Source organism: Oncorhynchus clarkii, chromosome 5, assembly GCF_045791955.1.
Source record: "Oncorhynchus clarkii lewisi isolate Uvic-CL-2024 chromosome 5, UVic_Ocla_1.0, whole genome shotgun sequence".
NCBI classification, from domain to species: domain Eukaryota; kingdom Metazoa; phylum Chordata; class Actinopteri; order Salmoniformes; family Salmonidae; genus Oncorhynchus; species Oncorhynchus clarkii.
In genome coordinates, this window is record NC_092151.1 from 73,059,846 (window position 1) to 73,080,751 (window position 20,906).

The 20,906-nt window shown below is 43.1% G+C and overlaps 1 protein-coding gene across 1 annotated transcript in view; it reads right to left on the bottom strand.

Moving 5' to 3' along the window:
- LOC139409362 (sec1 family domain-containing protein 2-like) overlaps nucleotides 1-4,922 on the bottom strand; it is a 170,277-nt gene extending 165,355 nt beyond the window's left edge. The window contains exons 1-2 of the mRNA XM_071154401.1: nucleotides 3,989-4,922; nucleotides 3,585-3,753 (exon numbers count right to left, since the gene is read on the bottom strand). Of these exons, the coding sequence (XP_071010502.1) occupies nucleotides 3,585-3,753; nucleotides 3,989-4,802 (983 nt within the window). The 5' untranslated portion in view covers nucleotides 4,803-4,922. The remainder of the gene's footprint in view (nucleotides 1-3,584; nucleotides 3,754-3,988) is intronic.
- Nucleotides 4,923-20,906: the final 15,984 nt, after the last annotated feature.

Genomic DNA, 20,906 nt, shown 5'->3' on the forward strand with positions numbered 1-20,906 from the left:
TGTTGATAGTCCTGTCTACTGCGCCGTTTTTGAAAGAGAACGTTAGTCATTGAAAACTACAAAAAAGTTTTGAACTTCTCAACAACATCGATGCCCTGAATTTAACAGGCGCTATCGACAAAGCCATTGGAAAAAGAGTGACTTGACAACGCTGACCAAACAAGATGTAGCTACAAAAAAAAAAGAATTAAAAAAAAAAGAGTTAAATTGTTCCAGTCTGCAGTGAAGCGTTCAGCCATGTATACGGGTAAGAGTCTAGTCTAGACATTTTCAGATATTATACGTTTCTAATTTTGACAGTCATTTTCACTGCAAATTGAAGTGCAATGTTAGCTAGCGAATGTTAGCTTGCTTTCTAGCTAACTTTACGTGTATGATCTGTATAGTAATATTATTTGAATCAGAAAAAAATGTGCATTGCTAGTTATAGCCTAATGTTAGCCAGCTAATATTGAACCTAGTTGGTTAGCTCTTTAGCTAACTGGAGATTCTTACTACAGCTATGACAATGTTTGTATTGGCAGTAGTATGAGTTGGTATTATGCCAGTTCATTGTTTAGCTTGCTAGCTACATGTCTAAACAAAAGACTCCACTTCACCAGATGATTACGTGAGCCATCAAGTTAGCCAGGTGTGTCTGAGGGTGATTACGTCCATCTATTGTATTTCATGAACATGTGTACATGTCTAAATAATAGTGACCCATCCACTTAGCTATGTGGCTGGGGGGTGGTTATAGTATTTCCTTCACATTACCCATCAATTTAGACAAGTGTATCAGGTAAGAGAGTCATCTAATAATTGAATTATTTTTATCTGGACACTTTCTGTTTCTGATATTGCTACTACGCAAGTGACCATTTCAACTGTACCATTTCCACCTTCTGTATCCTGTGCGTGTGACAAATAAAGATGATATTTGATATAGTGTGTGTTTACCAGAGATGGCAATTATTAGAACAGTGTATTTTTAACCAGGAGTTTCCTTATTGTATGCTACTACTTTTACCACTTTTAGTCTTGAAATCTTTGGTTGTTTACTAAACTACTCATTCTGTTTAGCACATGGCCTCACATGTGAATCCTTAAAGAGATGTGTGGGGCTAAAGCTTAAGAGGGTGTAGACAAAGTAAAGGTCTCCAGTAGGTGTAACAAAAACATTCATGGGACATTTTCTCAAAAGTGGGGTTACAAGTTAATCAACTTTCAAAGCAGAAATACTTTCTGATTATTCCTCAAATGCAGTGTATGATATACAATTTTGTAGCTCTAAGTCTCTACTTTTATCCAATGTAAAAAACACTATTTAAAGTGTTGCTACATAAGACGAGTCGGTCAGACACAAATATCAATGCTGACTGGGAGGGATTTCATAATACAGCCAATCATACTGTGTAGCCTGGCTGGGCCCCATAACCAGCAAAGCATAACAATTCATACTGTACCTGTATCATATGAACATGGCTACACAGCCAATCTATACAGACTTGATCCCAAGCCTTCCATCAATAAATCAAAACATGTGCATAAAGCCATTAGCCTGGTGGAACCAGCCTGATGCTGCATTAACCATTCTATTTGTTCTTCATAATTGTTCTTATTTATTGTGTGTTTTTTATACCAATTATTGCAATGTTGGTTTTTGAGTTTGCAAGAAAGGCTTTTCACCGTACTTGTGACATTAAAAACTTTAAACTATCTATCCGGTATAGACAAACACATTACAACTTTAAACTAAAAGATTGTAATTTCACTCCACAGTGAACAAATGTTCTTTGAGAGTGTAAAATGGGCCAGGAGCTCCAGGTGCTTTAACCTTAGTGTGTCTGGGCTACGCTTCAATCTCCTAAACAGATGTGATAAGATTCAACTGGCCCATCTGCTCTGAGATAGGGAAAGCAATAACGCTCCTGCTGGCACACATCACACACTCAGCCTCTACAGACACCACGGCCCCTGGCTGCGAGATCATCCTATTACTGCTATCTCCACTTGTGTGTGTGTGTGTGAGAGAGCGAGAGATAGCTGATCCCATCCTTCCCGACTGCTCTCTGCGATAACACATTTGGCTCGGAGTCGCTCTCTGATGAAAGTCTGAATGCTGATGCTAAAAACTGATAGCAAGGAAGAGGATACTATCTAATACAGCCTAACACCCCCAAAGGTCTGCTTCCCAATCCAGGTCAACAAACTGCAGCTTTGTCCCTCACCTCAATCCCCCTTTTTGGATGTTAGAAAATATGGCTAGTCTGAAGTAGGCTGCATTTGCAAGAGTTTCTGTAGAGACACCAGAAACTCCAAATGATCAACACATTCTGGATTTGCTAATCAGGACATAGTAAATTGAGTTCACCCACATGGTAGAGATCTGTGGGAATGTGCAGGTGCTTGGTGTAGCCTAAATGCTCCAGATGAAGACTTCTGTCTGGGGGTCAGTGGGGCCTGCTCTACCCCCTGATGTGCTCAAATTAAACGCTACAGTACCCGCCGTGTCTGAGATGCTCTTACCCAGCAGAACCAGCAGAACCATTCCATTAGAACTAAACCTCCCACCTTGCTCAAACAGGGCCTGCTCCATTCCAGATCAACCACCCACTGGGTATGAGCGGGTGACCATTCAGGCAGACAAGAGTTAGAAAATACTGTAAAGCAGAGCTGGCCAGCCGTTTTCATAGCCAATTAAAGTATTTTCCTCCTGCAACCACATGAAGAGGCAGAGGAAGAGTGGAACACATGATGTTAGGACTAATCCCTGCCATGTACAACAGCCTCACCATAAGAGGCCAACACGTGCACACCCAATGGCCAGACTGGAGGCAAGCTCCACTGAACCTCTTACTTAATACAAGTCATGTGTTCCCCATAAACGTAAACGGTAGGGAGGGTGAAAGAGCGAGAGAATGACTGAGAAAGACTCAGAGAAAAACAATTGAGAGCAAGAGACAGAGAGAGTGGGTGAGAGAGGGAGAGAGAATGGGTGAAAGAGACAGAAAGGAGAGAGAGTCAGCACAACACACAAACCTGTTTCCCCCTGTGGGCCAAGATAAATGAACCTAAACATATATTATTTTATCAGGTAAATTGACTGAGAATATATTCTATTTTACAGCAACATTAGAAACCTTGTTATAAAGTAGATATGATATATTAGAGCCTTGGATAGATAAACACACATTATAGCAGAACTAGTCAGATTAACCCACAACTCTGACCAAAGGAAATTACATGGGCAGAAAGGCCAGCAAGTCAAGCAAACTTTTGCTTAAATTATGAGAAAACAAGAACAGAGGTGACCTAGGTCAGATAAACTTACAAAACCCATTCTCTAGTCTCCGCCTTTCCTATATCCCCTGTGCCTACGTGAAATATAATTATAGGCCCAGCCAAGCTGCAACCCTCTTTCAAATCCTAACCCTAACAATATCTCGCTCCATCCGTATTTAAATCCCAGATAGATTCTCAAAAAAGTATTTCCAGGGTCTATAAAAGTGAACTATCATATAGTATATGAATCATGTGAAATTTGACTTTTCAACAGTAGTATAATATTTTTGCTATAACTGCTACAGCACAGATGTACTCACTGGGTCTGTACGAGGCAGCCTGGAGCCAGGGTAGGCTGTGAGTCAGGGGTGCGCTGCAGGTTAGTGAGCTCCAGCATGTCCACCTGCACATCAGTGGTGTGTCCTGGCAAAGGCTGCAGCACAGTCAATATCTTCTCCACCAGGCTGTCACCATGGTGACCAGCAGCCCCTGAGGACAGGGAAAAACAGATAGATTTCAACCAAAAACAAGCTCCATGTAAACATTAATTCATTGTGTGTAAGGGGAATAGAATATGGAAGTATGACAATCAAATGCCCTTTCTGTTAGGCAGGGAGGTGCAGCAATTAAATAATTCTGACATGTGGAAAGTGTGAATGTTGCACTCAGGGCTGCAGCTTGGCATGTTTATGGACATCAGTAGTTGTACAAGACTGTTATGCACCTGTTAGATCCAGTGTCCTGTCGATGAAGACGATGGATGCTTTATTGGGGGCTGTCTTTCTGCGGTTTTTGGCTTGAGGATGATTGGCAAGTTCCCCAGCGATGAGACGGCTCATTGGACCCAAGGCAAAGCTCTCCTCCCGGGTGCTGGTGGACTCAAACATGGAATTAACCGCAGAGGCTAGAGATTTAATTTCAATCTGCAGCTCCGGAGTAAGAGAGTGCAAGTCAACATCAGTCAAGCTTCCGAACCTCTTCTTCTCTGGGCGCTTCATATTGATCGTCTCGAGGTCCCGTGGCAGCAGTGGGAACAGGTGCGCGAAGGTGGGCGCGAGAAAGAGCTGTGGTGACACGGGAGCAAAGACCACGGGCGCATGCATGACTTCAGCGGTGTAATTCATATCTCCCATCCATTCGCACAGTTTATCTTCAAACTGCTCGAACACAGGGTTCCCCTCTAATACAGCAGTGACATTGTTAGCGAGGAGGTGTATGGAGTGGGCTACGGTGGTGAAAACGACACAGTACTGAAAATGACTGAGGCCAACTATGTCTTGTATAATGTCCGCTGTTCTTCCTTTGAGCAAAGTGCTCACCACAAACACTGCCTTTGGTTCGTTTTCACCACCGGCTTCGAAGCTCGAAAACTGTTTTAAATTACGAGCACCAGACTCAAATACACTGGTAGCTCCACCGTTCCAGTGAAGACTCTCAGCACACTTGTCGTCCATGAAAACCACCGCTTTCTTTACCTTTGACAACACCCTGTCCCACATCTGACCAGGGAAACACGTAAAGACCTCAGTTGGTAACATCGTGGAGATGCTACTGTCGTTTAGACCGACCGAAAAGTACAAGATTTCTATAAAATTGTCAGGCAAACGCCATTCCAAAACAACACCAACACATGCGTCTCGTAATGGTGACGTGGCATACCACGTCGCGACAGATATACGTAACCATACATATGCTGCACCTGTTTCATTTGGGAATATTCTGAATTTTCTGTTAATTAAAAACAGAAATTAGGCTGCATTGAGTTTCCTCATATAGCAATATACTAGCCACACTACACAAAAATACATGTCTTGAGTAAATAAGAAAAACATACAAAATAGATTTGCTTAGCATGAAGCTCAGAAACAAAATTGCAAGCTTGTTTGACTCTGGCAGATACTGTAATGGGAATATTTTTTGAGAAATTGATACTCTGAAGCGAAAAAACAGAATTTCAAGACATACTGACCAATAGGAAACTGCTGTTTCTTCCAACGAGGATTTACGTCCGTGAAAAGTGGACTGTCGCTATGGAAACGTGTGTGTGTGTATTAAAGTAAACTGTCACGTAAGTAAACTGGTATTTCATTGCGATTTATTTTATTTGCTGGAGTAACTGTCAAGTTGTGTGATTCAGAAGAAGTGACTGAATTTGGAGAGACATGTCCGCAGGGGCTATGAAGAGGAATAATTGTTATATGGAGGTAGTCAAAACAGATACGACACTATTTAGCTCTCAAATAGTTACATTTTTATAGGGCTAAGTTACCATTCTGTGTCTGGCAAATGATGAGCTGTCAAATTTCTGTTAGCTAGCAAGCTAACCACAACACCAGAAACAGCACGTGCGACAGCGTACCACGTTGACAGTGCGACACTTTGGGTTGTTTTCTCCTGCTGCTTATTTCCTGTAACTTTTTTTTGGTAGGGAGTGAATATGAGAACAATGTCCAGTGACTATTAAATACAATTTCAAGCACAAAGAATAATTGAGTTCAGGCATTTAGATATTTTGAGAACCCTGTGATATTATCTGTTTTGTTTTTGAGTGTATGTTGTAAACATGTTGATACTGGCTCCTCTCTGTGATAGATGAGATTGAGGAGAAGGCAGAGGAAGAGGCACCTAATGGTGACAGGTAAAACACCCACTGTTAAACTTCTGTTTGTACATAGCAGACAGTTACCTATTCCATCCTCAATTCATCAATTCCCACTGGGCACAGACATCAATTCAAGTCTTTTCAAGGTTGGTTCAAGAACAATGTTAATTCATCCAGTTTGTGCCCAGTGGGTTACCTAGATCTCAAATACACACTTAGTGTACTAGAAAATCGTGGATACTACTAGACTATACTGTCAAATTTTTCGGTTACTAGTCCAACGCTCTAACCACTAGGCTACCCTGCCGCCCCTATGCAGAGCCTTTAAATGTAAGTATTTTACAAAAGGAAAAATTTGACAGTATAGTCTAGTAGTATCCACGTCTGATTTTCTAGTACGCTAAGTGTGTATTTGAGATCTAGGTAACCCACTGGGCACAAACTGGATGAATTAACATTGTTCTTGAACCAACCTTGAATAGACTTGAATTGATGTCTGTGCCCAGTGGGAATTGATGAATTGAGGATGGAATAGGTGACTGTCTGCTATGTACAAACAGAAGTTTAACAGTGGGTGTTTTACCTGTCACCATTAGGTGCCTCTTCCTCTCTCTGCCTTCTCCTTAATCTCATCTATCACAGAGAGGAGCCAGTATCTGTCGTTCTGCCCCTGAACAGGCAGTTAACCCACTGTTCCTAGGCCGTCATTGAAAATAAGAATTTGTTCTTAACTGACTTGCCTAGTAAAATAAAGGTAAAAAAAATAAAATAATAGTCAATTCGAAATCTGCATTGGCCGTAAGGCATTCGTCCTCTTCAGAAGTCAGTCAGCGCATTCATACTTCTTGCGCTTCGTAGAGCAGAGCTTTTGTCAGTTTATTTTTATTTACACAACCTCCCTACTGTCAACCAATCATGTTAATGTGGAGCTTTACGGAGTCCTCGCATTGTTTACAAAATTTGGGAGACGCGCGGCGATGTGGTACAGAGCTCGATTTGGCCTGCTGAGGCTCTGCAATTGCGTCACACCCTCCGTATTTCTGAAGCAAGCATAAATGGTATTTTACACAAATTACACCTTTTTAGTTGTCTACACGAATAATATAGTCATCACACCTCTATTTTATGTTTTTTGAGATTCACAACAGATATGCACAGTATTCAGCCAGTACGATTCTACAAATATTTGCCATTTTATCCTACCTGTTTTATGATCTCCAGCTTCATCTCCCCTATTTGCACTAAATGATTCTTGCATTCAAACCATTTTGACCATGAGTGATCACTTATGACAGTAAGCAGTGAACTGATTCAGAATGAGATGGGCTGGTGGCTTCATTCCCCATTAGGACCAATTGTGCTTCATTAATGAAGCCTTTAGATATAATGTACTTTTCACTGCTCAATAATGACTGAGCAATATTGTTATCTCTTGGTTGTGTGTGCGTCTGACGCCACTCTGTGCAACGCCTGAAATGTGCAGCCAGTCAAGTGGAACATTAAGAACTATTTGGATGCTTGTTAAATCCTTGGCCGGACAGGCGCTGTTTGTTTGTGAGCGTGGGAAAGTGGATCTAAGGCTCCATTAGATAGGGGCTATGATGGTCGCTGTGTTCGGCTTTGTTAAAGCGTATTGCCTCAGAGTAAACGCAGCGTTTTCAGAATCAAACAGTCTCTCTTTGAGCTGCTCAACCATTACCTTTACATTAGGGATTCTTCAAGCAATAGGCTGTCATTTTACTTTCATCCCTTTACAAGGAAATGTACAGTATGTAGTCTGCAGACAAGTTAAGTAATATCCCTGTTTGCAAATCTCGTAACATTCCCCTGTACTCTATTCTTCAAATGTTACAAAAGTCTCGATCTAAACTGACTGTGTTTTTCTAGTGATGTTATCTTTTTTTCACAGTGCAAAGCCCAAGCCGACTGCTGAGGTCCATGAGAATGAAGTAGTGAAGCAGGTACTGCTCAGGGTTATGGAGGAGTCAACCTGGGATAAACAACACTCTTCTGTTTTGATGGAAACCCATCATGGATTCCCTCAGAACCCTTCTTGCTACTTGGCATATTCCTCATTAACTGTGTGTGTGATGCATGTAATGCTTTTATGAATGTATGTTGTCTCCATCTTTGTCTTTGTGTTTCTGTAATGCCAGGATACAGATCAGGAAGACCAAGAAAGTGACAGCGACAATGAGGATGATGATGATGATGCCATGTGTGTAACCATTGGAGCCCCGTCTCAGCTGTTCAGGTGAGAGTCTAGACAACAGCAATGTGTTAAATACAGCAGTGTGTTACTGTCCTGCAATCTGGATTAGTTTTGAAGATCCAATTTGAGTTGAAAATAACATTATATATCAGACCCTGTACACTGTTAGATGGAAAAACCTTTTGAAGAGAGCTTTTTTTCACCTGACTGTCAGCACGACAGACGTCAGTTGCTGTTGCCGCTCCTTTCTCAGATAATTTTATGAGTCATGATTATGGTTCCATGTTACAGTATGCATATTTGGCAGCATGCCTTATTCTCCTCACCCCATGTCACTTTCAGGGTTCTTCAAAGCACATTGCCCAGAGTCATGGAGGCAGCATGTCTCTCAGTGTGTGTCCCCTTGGTGGTGATGATGATGACGGTGTGTGTTTTGGATTTTCTTTCTTTCATTGTGTAGTGCCTTTGGATCCACGCCTGTTAATCTCATCATTAAGGCTGCAGGGAGAACACATGCATCAGGTAAACACTCCTCACCTAGGCCACATACAGTGGGGCAAAAAAAGTATTTAGTCAGCCACCAATTGTGCAAGTTCTCCCACTTAAAAAGATGAGATAGGCCTGTAATTTTCATCATAGGTACACTTCAACTATGACATACAAAATGTGTAAAAGAAATCCAGAAAAATCACATTGTAGGATTTTTAATGAATTTATTTGCAAATTATGGTGGAAAATAAGTATTTTGTCAATAACAAAAGTTTATCTCAATACTTTGTTATATACCCTTTGTTGGCAATGACAGAGGTCAAACATTTTCTGTAAGTCTTAACAAGGTTTTCACACACTGTTGCTGGTATTTTGGCCCATTCCTCCATGCAGATCTCCTCTAGAGCAGTGATGTTTTGGGGCTGTTGCTGGGCAACACGGACTTTCAACTCCCTCCAAAGACTTTCTATGGGGTTGAGATCTGGAGACTGGCTAGGCCACTCCAGGACCTTGAAATGCTTCTTACGAAGCCACTCCTTCGTTGCCTGGGCGGTGTGTTTGGGATCATTGTCATGCTGAAAGACCCAGCCACGTTTCATCTTCAATGCCCTTGCTGATGGAAGGAGGTTTTCACTCAAAATCTCACGATACATGGCCCCATTCATTCTTTCCTTTACACGGATCAGTCGTCCTGGTCCCTTTGTAGAGAAACAGCCCCAAAGCATGATGTTTCCACCCCCATGCTTCACAGTAGGTATGGTGTTCTTTGGATGCAACTCAGCATTCTTTGTCCTCCAAACACGACGAGGTGAGTTTTTACCAAAAAATTATATTTTGGTTTCATCTGAACATATGACATTCTCCCAATCTTCTTCTGGATCATCCAAATGCTCTCTAGCAAACTTCAGACGGGTCTGGACATGCACTGGCTTAAGCAGGGGGACACGTCTGGCACTGCCGGATTTGAGTCCCTGGCGGCGTAGTGTGTTACTGATGGTAGGCTTTGTTACTTTGGTCAGGTCATTCACTAGGTCCCCCCGTGTGGTTGTGGGATTTTTCCTCACCATTCTTGTGATTATTTTGACCCCACGGGGTGAGATCTTGCGTGGAGCCCCAGATCGAGGGAGATTATCAGTGGTCTTGTATGTCTTCCATTTCCTAATAATTGCTCCCACAATTGATTTCTTCAAACCAAGCTGCTTACCTACAGCAGATTCAGTCTTTCCAGCCTGGTGCAGGTCTACAATTTTGTTTCTGGCGTCCTTTGACAGCTCTTTGGTCTTGGCCATAGTGGAGTTTGGAGTATGACTGTTTGAGGTTGTGGACAGGTGTCTTTTATACTGATAACAAGTTCAAACAGGTGTCATTAATACAGGTAACGAGTGGAGGACAGAGGAGCCTCTTAAAGAAGAAGTTACAGGTCTGTGAGAGCCAGAAATGTTGCTTGTTTGTAGGTGACCAAATACTGATTTTCCACCATAATTTGCAAATTCATTAAAAATCCTACAATGTGATTTTCTGGATTTTTTTTCTCATTTTGTCTGTCATAGTTGAAGTGTACCTATGATGAAAATTACAGGCCTCTCTCATCTTTTTAAGTGGGAGAACTTGCACAATTGGTGGCTGACTAAATACTTTTTTGCCCCACTGTAGGTCATGTATGTGTCAGTGCATGCTTGTTCCGCGTTCACCCGCTAGTCGGAAATGTCAGAGTTTCCTAATTCCGACTAGCACGTGAACGCGGCATTATTTACCCATCCAGACCCTCATTAATTGTAGTGGCAAGAGTGTGAAGTGAATGTGTCACTGACTGTGTGTCCTGTCATCTCTGGTGCAATTTGCCCCAAAGCCAAAGGAATGGACGCGGATGCACAGGGTAGTGTTAACGGAATCCCTGTGTTGGAGGTCGACGTGGAGTCTTTTGAAGAAAAGCCATGGAGAAAGCATGGTAAGTGGTGTGTGTGTGTTGGTTGGTGTGAAGCAGGGTTTCTACCTGTAATAGCTGGCTTTTGGCCGATTTAAAAAATAAATTAAACAAAAATATAATTATAATAGAAAAATAATGCTTTTGACTGGTCATGCTTATCGGTCTCTAGGATAATTAGCATAATTGAGTGGAATTAAATTGCCGTGTGTATATTCATTATGCATCTTATTTATCACACACACACACACATACAGATACAGAGCCCTTAAGCGGAAAATCTGTCAGACAGCGCGAGAGCTGAGAGTTTCTGCTACAGCTTCTCAAACAGCTAAGTCGTTGCTGCTGGAGTGAAACATGGTTTTATAATCCCAGTCATTGCTCAACATTTCTAAATGCAATCGCGTGTTAAACGTTTTGATGGCCACAATTAAAATTAGCATTTTTTAAATTTATTTCTCCACTGGTAATTGAAGCGCGCTTCCCATTTTCCATTCAAATGCATAGGCAACAGAAGGCAGGATTCATTAGCACGTTAGCACATCACACATCACTTTGTAATTACCTGGAGGCAGTATGCATTATGAAAACATACTTAATGGTTTGAAACCTGAACGTTTTACTACATATTATGAGGCATGTCTTACCTTGCTTCAAAGTAGCCTAGCAAAAATCTGACCATATCTGTGGAGGCAATTATTTAATAAAGATTTCCATATGCCATTGAAACCAGAAGACTAGTTCTCTCATGTTCTACTGGTTTTCTTTCATTGTCCAGTAGCCAAAGCACAATTCTAGTCATATTAGCAACCCATGCTAGTTGTTACATCTTTATTTCTCCCCTCTTTCTAAATTTCTAACAGATATTTTCATCTCTGAAACCACTTGCATCTGCGGTGTGCTTTTGACAAAGTTGTTTTCCTGCTAATTGCATTATGGAACAAACATTTGTGCAGAGCCTACCGCCTTGTGTGCATTGTTGCGCTCATATTGTGAAGAAATAGTTTATCAACATTTTAAGCTAAATGTTCTGATCTGTTGCATCAAACTCATTGCTTTTCAAAGTTTTTTTTTATGTAGCCTAGGCCCACTGGTTGTATGAATTTGGGATCTATCATCCTACAACTAGCCCAGAGTCTGTTTGGAAAAGGCCATTTCTTTCTCGACAGTCTGACCAATCGAATAGGTACACTTTTCTACTATGGCGGATAGTAGATTGGCTGAGAAAGTAAATGTGGACTGTTATTCCAACATCTTCAAAGTGCACATCAGAATTCAGTAAGAATGACACACGTTGCATCCTTGACTTGCATGTCCTGTTAAGATGAATTACCATAATCTAAATGTGATTTCTGTCATTCTGAGCAATGTGGGTTGACGGCCAATGCATATGGTTCCGATACATTTCTCAAATATCCGGTAAATTAAAATGCTGTCGGACAAATGTCCAGGGTCACATCGGAAACCCTGGAGTGAGATTATGTATGTGTGTGTTCTGTTGCAGGTGTAAACTCAGGCCTGGCTGATGAATGGTCTGTGATACGGTCTGTTCAGCTTTTGGTTGTGTTTGTGTTTAGACTCGCACTTCTCGGACTACTTTAACTATGGCTTTAATGAGGACTCCTGGAAGCCTACTGTGAGAACCAGAGGAGACTACGCATGGGGTATAAGGTCATGAACCACGCTTCAGCCACTAAACTCATGGTAAAACAGGTCATTATTTTTGGACCTGGATACAAGATTATGCATTATCACAATATAAGTACAATAATTGTTCCCATTAAAGAAACATTCTCATGCTTTGACGTTGCTGAAGCTGTGTGAGTGAGTTGTTCTTCCTCTTAGGTCCAGGAATGGGACCTTCCCTGCTTTAGATCTGACTACTCCTCCCCCAGCAACCACTACAAATCAGCCTTGTCCAGGTAGGTACCCAGATTTGTCCCCCTCTCCCCCACTGTATGTATCACAGCAGCTGTGGCATGAATAACCATACTACACATGTCTGTGGTAACCACTACCAGCCGCTCATCACTGCCTCACTTCACTGGTCACTGCCACCTGGAACCCATCAGGGTGTTCAATGGGTCAAGTTTGTATTGGTCAGTGGTACCTGTGTCTGAGGTAATGTTCTTACTGAACACATTACATCCGGAAATGTTTTGAAGGGATAATTCATGGAAGGTATGTTAAGTCACTTAACTATTAAATGGCTAGAAATAAAGGTAGAGGTGCTGCGAGCGTTGCTTAGTTAAACTGCTCTGTTCCCTCTAATGAAGTCCTCATGTGCACCACCTTCCGTCACGTTCCCGTTAACGGCCACCTGTGAAGGGAAGTTTTTAGCATTGGGGCAGGCAGAGCCCTGCGGGGAGCTGTTTTTAGTGTGTGAAGACTGGGGCCCTGGAGTTTTACTGCTCAATTACATGGCCCAATCATTTACGGGCTTGAGCCTGTAGCAGCAGACGTTAGCAGACTGTGTTCGTAAACACTCCTGTCCTCTCAGCCCCATGGACTCATTCTGGTTCCACTCAGGCACCAGGTGCTCTGCACCTCATAAGGAAGAGTGATGGACTATCACAAACACACAATCCTCCACCACTCCACTCCTTCTTGCTTTCCCTCTGGCTCTGTCCCTCTCCTCTCCTACTTTCTTGCTCGCTCCCTCCAATCCTGTCTCTTGTGAGTTTAGCAGGGCTCATGTCAGGGTGGTCCAGACTACAGACTGAGGGGGATAAGGGTGATTAACACAGGCCACTTAAGTAAAGGTCCGTCTCTATATGATACCCCCCTCCCTCAGCAAGGTTCCCCTCAGTGGAGGGGATGTGAGTCTGAGCGTTACTCAGCGGTCACGCTTCTCCCTCTCTCAGTGACACGACCGACAGAAGTTAAGCAGAAAGTCCAAGCATGACAAACACAAATACACACATCATTGTGCAGCGGATGAAATGTTAAATAAGGCCTCCCTACACTACCTACCCTCTCGCTCCCTCTGTTGAGCTGTGAGAACGAATGCTGGTGGCTCCGGAAGGGTGAAAGTTCAAACATAGATGGTTTAGTATGAAGATGTGTAGAAACTGCTTCTCCAATAGAAATCCCAGATCATGCTTGTAGGCGATGTCATGGCAATGTTCGGCTAGCTAAGCTAATGCGCAGAAACACGTCATTGGTTCTAACGGTCGTCTCACGCCGAACTGCGCATGTACAGGCTGTCAAATCAAAGGCACTCCTTTGATTATAAAGTTGTTTTTCACAAGGTTGGAATAATAACTGCTGCCATGAAGGGATGCACCTGATTGGCAATGATGTTCAGATATTCTGTGGCATTCAAATGTTGCTCCAGCTTTATCAAAGGGCCCAATGTGGGTCATGAAAACACACCCCACACAATCACACCACCACCACCAACCTGCAATGTTGAAACGCGGCATGACGGATGCATGCTTACCGCACCAATAGGTCCACAGACGACGCAATCGCACTGCACACTGCCCTAACCCATCTGGACAAGAGGAATACATATGTAAGAATGCTGTTCATCGATTACAGCTCAGCGTTTAACACCATAGTACCCTCCAAACTCGTCATTAAGCTCGAGATCCTTGGTCTCGACCCCGCCCTGTGCAACTGGGTTCTGGATTTTCTGACGGGCCGCCCCCCAGGTGGTGAAGGTAGGAAACAACATCTCCACCCCGCTGATACTCAACACTGGGGCCCCACAAGGGTGCATTCTCAGCCCTCTCCTGTACTCCCTGTTCACCCATGACTGTGTGGCCATGCACGCCTCCAACTCAATCATCAAGTTTGAAGACTACACTACAGTGGTAGACTTGATTACCAACAACGACGAGACGGCCTACTGGAGAAGGTGGATAGTTTTAATTTCCTCGGCATACACATCACGGACAATCTGAAATGGTCCACCCACACAGACAGCGTGGTGAAGAAGGCGCAACAGCACCTCTTCAACCTCAGGAGGCTGAAGAAATTTGGCTTGTCACCAAAAACACTCACAAACCTTTACAGATGCACAATCGAGAGCATCCTGTTGGGCTGTATCACCGCCTGGTGTGGCAACTGCTCCACCCACAAGCGTAAAGCTCTCCAGAGGGTAGTGAGGTCTGCACAACGCATCACTGGGGGCAAACTACCTGCCCTCCAGGACACCTACACCACCCGATGTCACAGGAAGGCCAAAAAGATCATCAAGGACAACAACCACCCGAGCCACTGCCTGTTCACCCCGCTATCATCCAGAAGGCGAGGTCAGTACAGGTGCATCAAAGCTGGGACCGAGAGGCTGAAAAACAGCTTCTATCTCAAGTCCATCAGACTGTTAAACAGCCATCACTAACATACTGACTCAAATCTCTAGCCACTTTAATAATAAAAAATTGGATGTAATAAATGCATCACTAGTCACTTTAAACAATGCCACTTTATGTAATTTTTACATACCCTACATTACTCATCTCATATGTGTCCCTCCCTACAGTGTATCGTCAAGGTATCCAACTCTGTGTTCGGTGACCCCTGTGTCGGAAGTACTTGGATGTGGCTTACACCTGTGACTGACTGATATCTTCCTGGGGTGACACTGTAGTTGTTGTGAAAGGTAGTTGTTGTGAAATTGTTAGATTACTTGTTAGATATTACTGCACGGTCGGATCTAGAAGTACAAGCATTTCGCTACACTCACATTAACATCTGCTAACCATGTGTATGTGACCAATAAAATTTGATTTGAGGTACTCGTGGTTTTCTCCATACCCTAGTCTTCCCATCAGTGTGAAATAGCCAGAACTGGGATTCATCAAACCAGGCAATATTTTTCAAATTCTTCAGTGTCTAGTGTTTTTTTGTTCATTTGGCCACTTCAACCGCAGTTTCTTGTTTTTTGCTGAAAGAAGTGGAACTCTGTAAGGTCATCAGCTCTCATACCCCATTCATGTCAAGGTACGAAGAGTATATTTTATGGGTCTTTGGGCACCAATGTTGTACTGGACTGTCAGTCGACTAACTGTAGCCAGTCTGTTTCTCTGCCCAATTCGTGTCAGCCTCCTTTGTCCTCTTTCATCCCCTGTTTTTGACCACTGGCCTGTTGTTGGCTGGATGTCCTTTGGATGGTGGACCATTCTTGATACACACAGGAAACTTTTGAGTGTGAAAAACCCATCAGCGTTGCCGTTCTTGACACACTCAAACCGGTGCGCCTACCATTACCCCGTTCAAAGGCACTTAAATCTTTTGTCTTGCCCATTCACCCTCTGAATGGCACACATACACAATCCATGTCTCAAGGCTTAAAAATCCTTCTTTAACCTATCACCTCCCTTTCATCTACACTGACATCAATAAGTGATCAGAGCTTTCACCTGGATTCACCTGGTCAGTCTATGTCATGGAAAGAGCAGGTGTATATAATGTTTTGTACACACGGTGTGTGTGTGTATGTATAGACTGAACAAAAATATTAATGCAACAATTTTAATGATTTCACTGAGTAACAGTTCATATAAGGAAAAAAGTTAATTGAAATACATTCATTAGTGCCTAATCTATGGATTTCACATGAATGGGCAGGGGCGCAGCCATGGGAGGGCATAGGCCCACCTACTTGGGAGCCAGGCACACCCACTGGGGAGCCAGGCTCTACCAATCAGAATTCGTTTTTCCCCACAAAAGGCCTTTATTACAGACAGATATACTCCTCAGTTTCATCAGCTTTCCGGGTGGCTAGTCTCAGACGATCCTGCAGGGGAAAATGCCAGATGTGGAGGTCCTGGGCTGGTATGGTTACACGTGGTCTGCAGTTTTGAGGCCGATTGGACGTACTGCCAAATTCTCTAAAACAACGTTGGAGATGGCTTGTGGTAGAGACATTAACATTACATTCCTGCAGTCAGCATGCCAATTACACGCTCCCTCAACGTGAGACATCTGTGGCATTGTGTTGTGTGACAAAACTGCTCATTTTAGAGTGGTCTTTTATTGTCCCCAGCACAAGGTGCATATGTGTAATGATCATGCTGTTAAATCAGCTTCTTGATAGATATGCCACACTTGTCAGGTGGATATATTATCTTGACAAAGGAGAAATGCTCACTAACTGGGATGTAAACAAATGCACAAAATGTGGGAGAAATTTTTGTGCGTATGGAGAATATCTGGAATCTTTTATTTAATCTCATAAAACATGGAGAAAGGGAGATACCTAGTCATTTGTACAACTGAATGCATTCAACTGAAATGTGTCTTCCGCATTTAACCCAACCCCTCTGAATCAGAGAGGTGCGGGGGGCTGCCTTAATCGACAGCCACGTCATCGGCGCCCAGGGAACAGTGGGTTAACTGCCTTACTCAGGGGAAGAACGACAGATATTTACCTTGTCAGCTCTGGGATTCGATCCAGCAACCTTTCAGTTACTGGCCCAATGCTCCTACCCGCCAGGCTACCTGCCACCAACAATTTACATGTTGTGTTTTATATATTTTTCAATATATATATTTTAAGGCAAATGCCTTACTTCTTATGCCACATCAGGATGTTACCCATACACTGGTAAACAGATCACATCCTGAGATTTAAACCATGTAAAAAACAAGAGATTTACCCAAACTTGCATACCTTTTTATGCATGATCTATGCACAGAGACATATTGTGTTGGGTTTTTTGTATGTTTACTCTGTTCTGCTCTGGCCAGTAGAAAGACAAGCGGCACCCCCAATGTTATTGGAGGACAAACTGGTACCATCAGCCGGGTAGAGGAACAGAGACGTCACAATATAGAAGGAAATAACATCCAGGTTTGTGTGTCTGTGTTATTCTAAACTACACCTTGTCTTTCCTCTTGGTTAATCTAGTAAATTTGCTTACCTAGTCTGAGCTTTGTTTTTGTGTGTCTGTGTGTGTGTGCATGCATTACAGGTGCTTTCCAAGCCATCTGACGCTGAGCCTACTCCCACTAAGATGCCCCCTTCTTCCCTCCGCCTCCACCCTACAATGTCAACTCCGCCCCTCCACTCATTCCTCCACCACGTAAGTTACCTCAGCCCCTCACAGACAAACATATACACACACACACACACACACACAGCTCTCTGTCTGTGTGCCCTCTGTTCAGCAGAACAGTTATGCAATATAAATGGCAAGGTTATGGATTGAATAACGACACTGCTAGAAGGTCGTGGGTCAGACAGACAGACTGGTGAGAGTCACTCTCGTGACATCACGGGATGTCATGGAAAAATGGCATTCAACTATGACACGCTCTATCTCTTCCCCCCCTCTCTATCTCTCTCTCATTACAGTAATGTATCTCGACAATCGATACCTCGAATATCCTTAAACTCTTGTCAATGTAAAAAGGGCCTTACTTTCATTGTGTGGGTGCATCATTAGTACAGTTGAGGGGTTTGAGGGACCAGATGAAAGTGTAACCCAGAAGGTTGCAGGTGTAAATCCCATGCTGGAAACCCATGAAGGACAGGCACCATAAGTGGTAATAAATAACACTGCATGTTGAAGGACATGTTTAGGATTTGGAGGTGAATGCAGATGGGTTAACATAAACATGTGGGTGTGTGTACATTTGTGTGCACATGGTCATGAGTGTGCACTCTATGGGTGAGTGTATTTTTCCCCAGGTGTGTGTAATTCTCTCCAGGTGTGTGGGTGCCAGTGCTGTCAGTCTGTCGGACTTCCTCCTCATCGCCTGATGAATATGAGGCAGAGGGCAGGAAGTCCCCCCTGGCCTGAGCTCACAGCTGAGCGCAGGCTGCCATCGCTTCATCTTCAAAGATTCCAAAATAGCACCCCTCACACACTCCCAGCATCCCCTAAGTTCAATGAGCCCGGTACCGACATGTTGTTCAACCTGTGCCAAATATCCTAATACAACCAAAATATCAAACATCCTGTCGACCCGGCAAACCTGGCTTTCCTTCTTTAAGTTACAGGCTCTGCCTCCTTTTGTGATGCAAATGTTCAACGTGATAAAAATAGCTCCTGGAAGAAAAGAAAAGTGCAGAGCCAGCAGATTGGAGGGAGAGAGAGAGAGCTTTGTTACTCTTGGTACAGTAGGGTCACATTAGTGGTGTAGTATTATTGCTTGATAGGGCCAGGTTTTAGCGTGGGGTTGTGTTGTCATTGCAGGCCAGTCTGTGTAGTGAAGCACTAAGGGATGTTGTCTGGAGCTCTAGTGTAGAACTGGTTGTACTGATCAGTGTAGTTTGGCACATACATTGTGGTTAGTTTGACACCTGTACTGACTGATAGGGCTGTGACGGTCTTGGAATTTGAGGTTACGGTAATTGGCCAGGCCAATGTACAGACACCAACATAATCGTTCAAGGAAATGCATATGCTTCCTAATAAAACCTATTTGAAACAAGCCATTACACTTCGTAATCATCATGGCGCTTCATTACTATTATTCAGGTTATTACTTTTAAATATGAATCAACAAATTAAGAAATGACAGGTTGGGGAGGATCTGTGGGATTTTTGTATCGACACAACATCAGCGGAGTTGTTACGAATCTCTTTTGGCCCGACAGTCTAGGGGGGATGGTAGTGAGACCCGTAACATAACTCATGTAAATTATAATAGTGACAAAGTAAAAGTGAACGAAATAACCACGACAACCGAAATAATACCGTCAAACTCAGGGTTTATTATAAACACACGGTAATGGGGGGAGCAGGAAAAGGGGCTGAGCTGGACCCAAGGAAAGAAACAAATATGCAAAAACACCCCTAAGCTAGACTAGCCTATTTCAACAACAGCTAACTAACCAAAAATACAGTGGGTGGTCCACCCAGTTCTAACTAGTGTGTTTAACAAAGTTTACCTACGGGTAGTGTATGCCCATGGGCGACTTGTCTTGGTTTCCCCCTTTTCCCACCAGCAACAAACAAACACCATAACCAAAACAATACTCACAGGTGATGACAAAGTGCTATGGAGGTGCTCAAACAAAAGAGGAGGTTAATTAATACCCAGAGAGCGAGCGAAGAACAGAGATCTACAAACATGGCATTACAAAGAGATTGAGCTCTCCTGAAATCTACAAGAACAGCGATCTACCAACATGGCATTACAAAGATTGAGCTTCTGAAATCTATCAAGAGCAGAGTTCTACCAACTTGGCATTACAAAGAGATTGAGCTCTTGAACAAACAAATGATGGGGTTTTTAAACCATGGGGAAGGAACTGTGATAGGGTAGGAAACAGGAGGAGGTGTGTCTTCTGATTGATGGGTTGATTGTTGACTGATTGGGGAGTAATGATTTTCACCTGTGAGGGGAGCAGGAGAGAAAAGAAACACGCACAGGATACACACAGACACAGGATACCTGTATCCGTAACACTCCCACCCTTAAAAGAGCAACCCTAGGGATTGCGACCACAGTATTACAATTAATACTCACAACAAAATTAATACTTACAACAACAACGTCAACCTTGCCAAAACATACAAAAATCATTTTTACACACGAGACAAAGCATCTGCCAACACATTATCTGAACCCTTTTTGTGGCGGATCTCCAAATTATAATTTTGTACAATCAGCGCCCAACGCATAAGGCGCTGGTTCTGGTTGTACATTCGGTGGAGAAAAACTAAGGGGTTATGGTCAGTATACACAATCACTGGTAGGGCACTGGAACCAATGTATACTTCGAAGTATTGCAGAGCCAACAACAAAGCAAGAGCTTCTTGTTCTATTGTCGCATAGTTTGTTTGACATTTATTAAATTTACGTGAAAAATAACAAACGGGATGATCCACTCCACTCTTGTCCTGCTGCAGTAGAACAGCACCAGCACCTCTGGCACTAGCATCTACCTCAAGCTTGAACGGTTGTTCAAAATCCGGAGCAGCAAGTACAGGGGTACTACATAAGAGTGCTTTCGCTGATTCAAAAGCTCTCTTACAATCAGGGGACAACACAAATGGTCTTGCCGGACTGAGCAAATCAGTCAATGGAGCAACTACCGCAGAGAAATTTTTACAGAAGCTACGGTAATAGCCAACCATCCCTAAAAAGCGGCGTAGCTCTCGTCTAGTGGTAGGTGCAGGGAATGCAGTTATAGCCAAGACCTTGGCATCAACAGGGCGCACCTGTCCATGGCCAACCTCTTTACCGAGATAGGTAACAGTAGCCTTCCCAAACTCGCACTTTGCCAAGTTCAGGGTTAGAGAAGCAGCTGCCAACCGTTCACATACTACCCTTAGCAAGTCAACATGATCTGACCACGTAGACGAATAAATCACTAGGTCATCAAGGTATGCCTTACAATTAGGAACGCCAGCTAATACAGAGTTAACCAGTCGTTGGAAAGTGGCTGGTGCATTTCGCATCCCAAAAGCCATGACTGAGTACTGTAGGAAGTTATCTGGGGTCACAAAGGC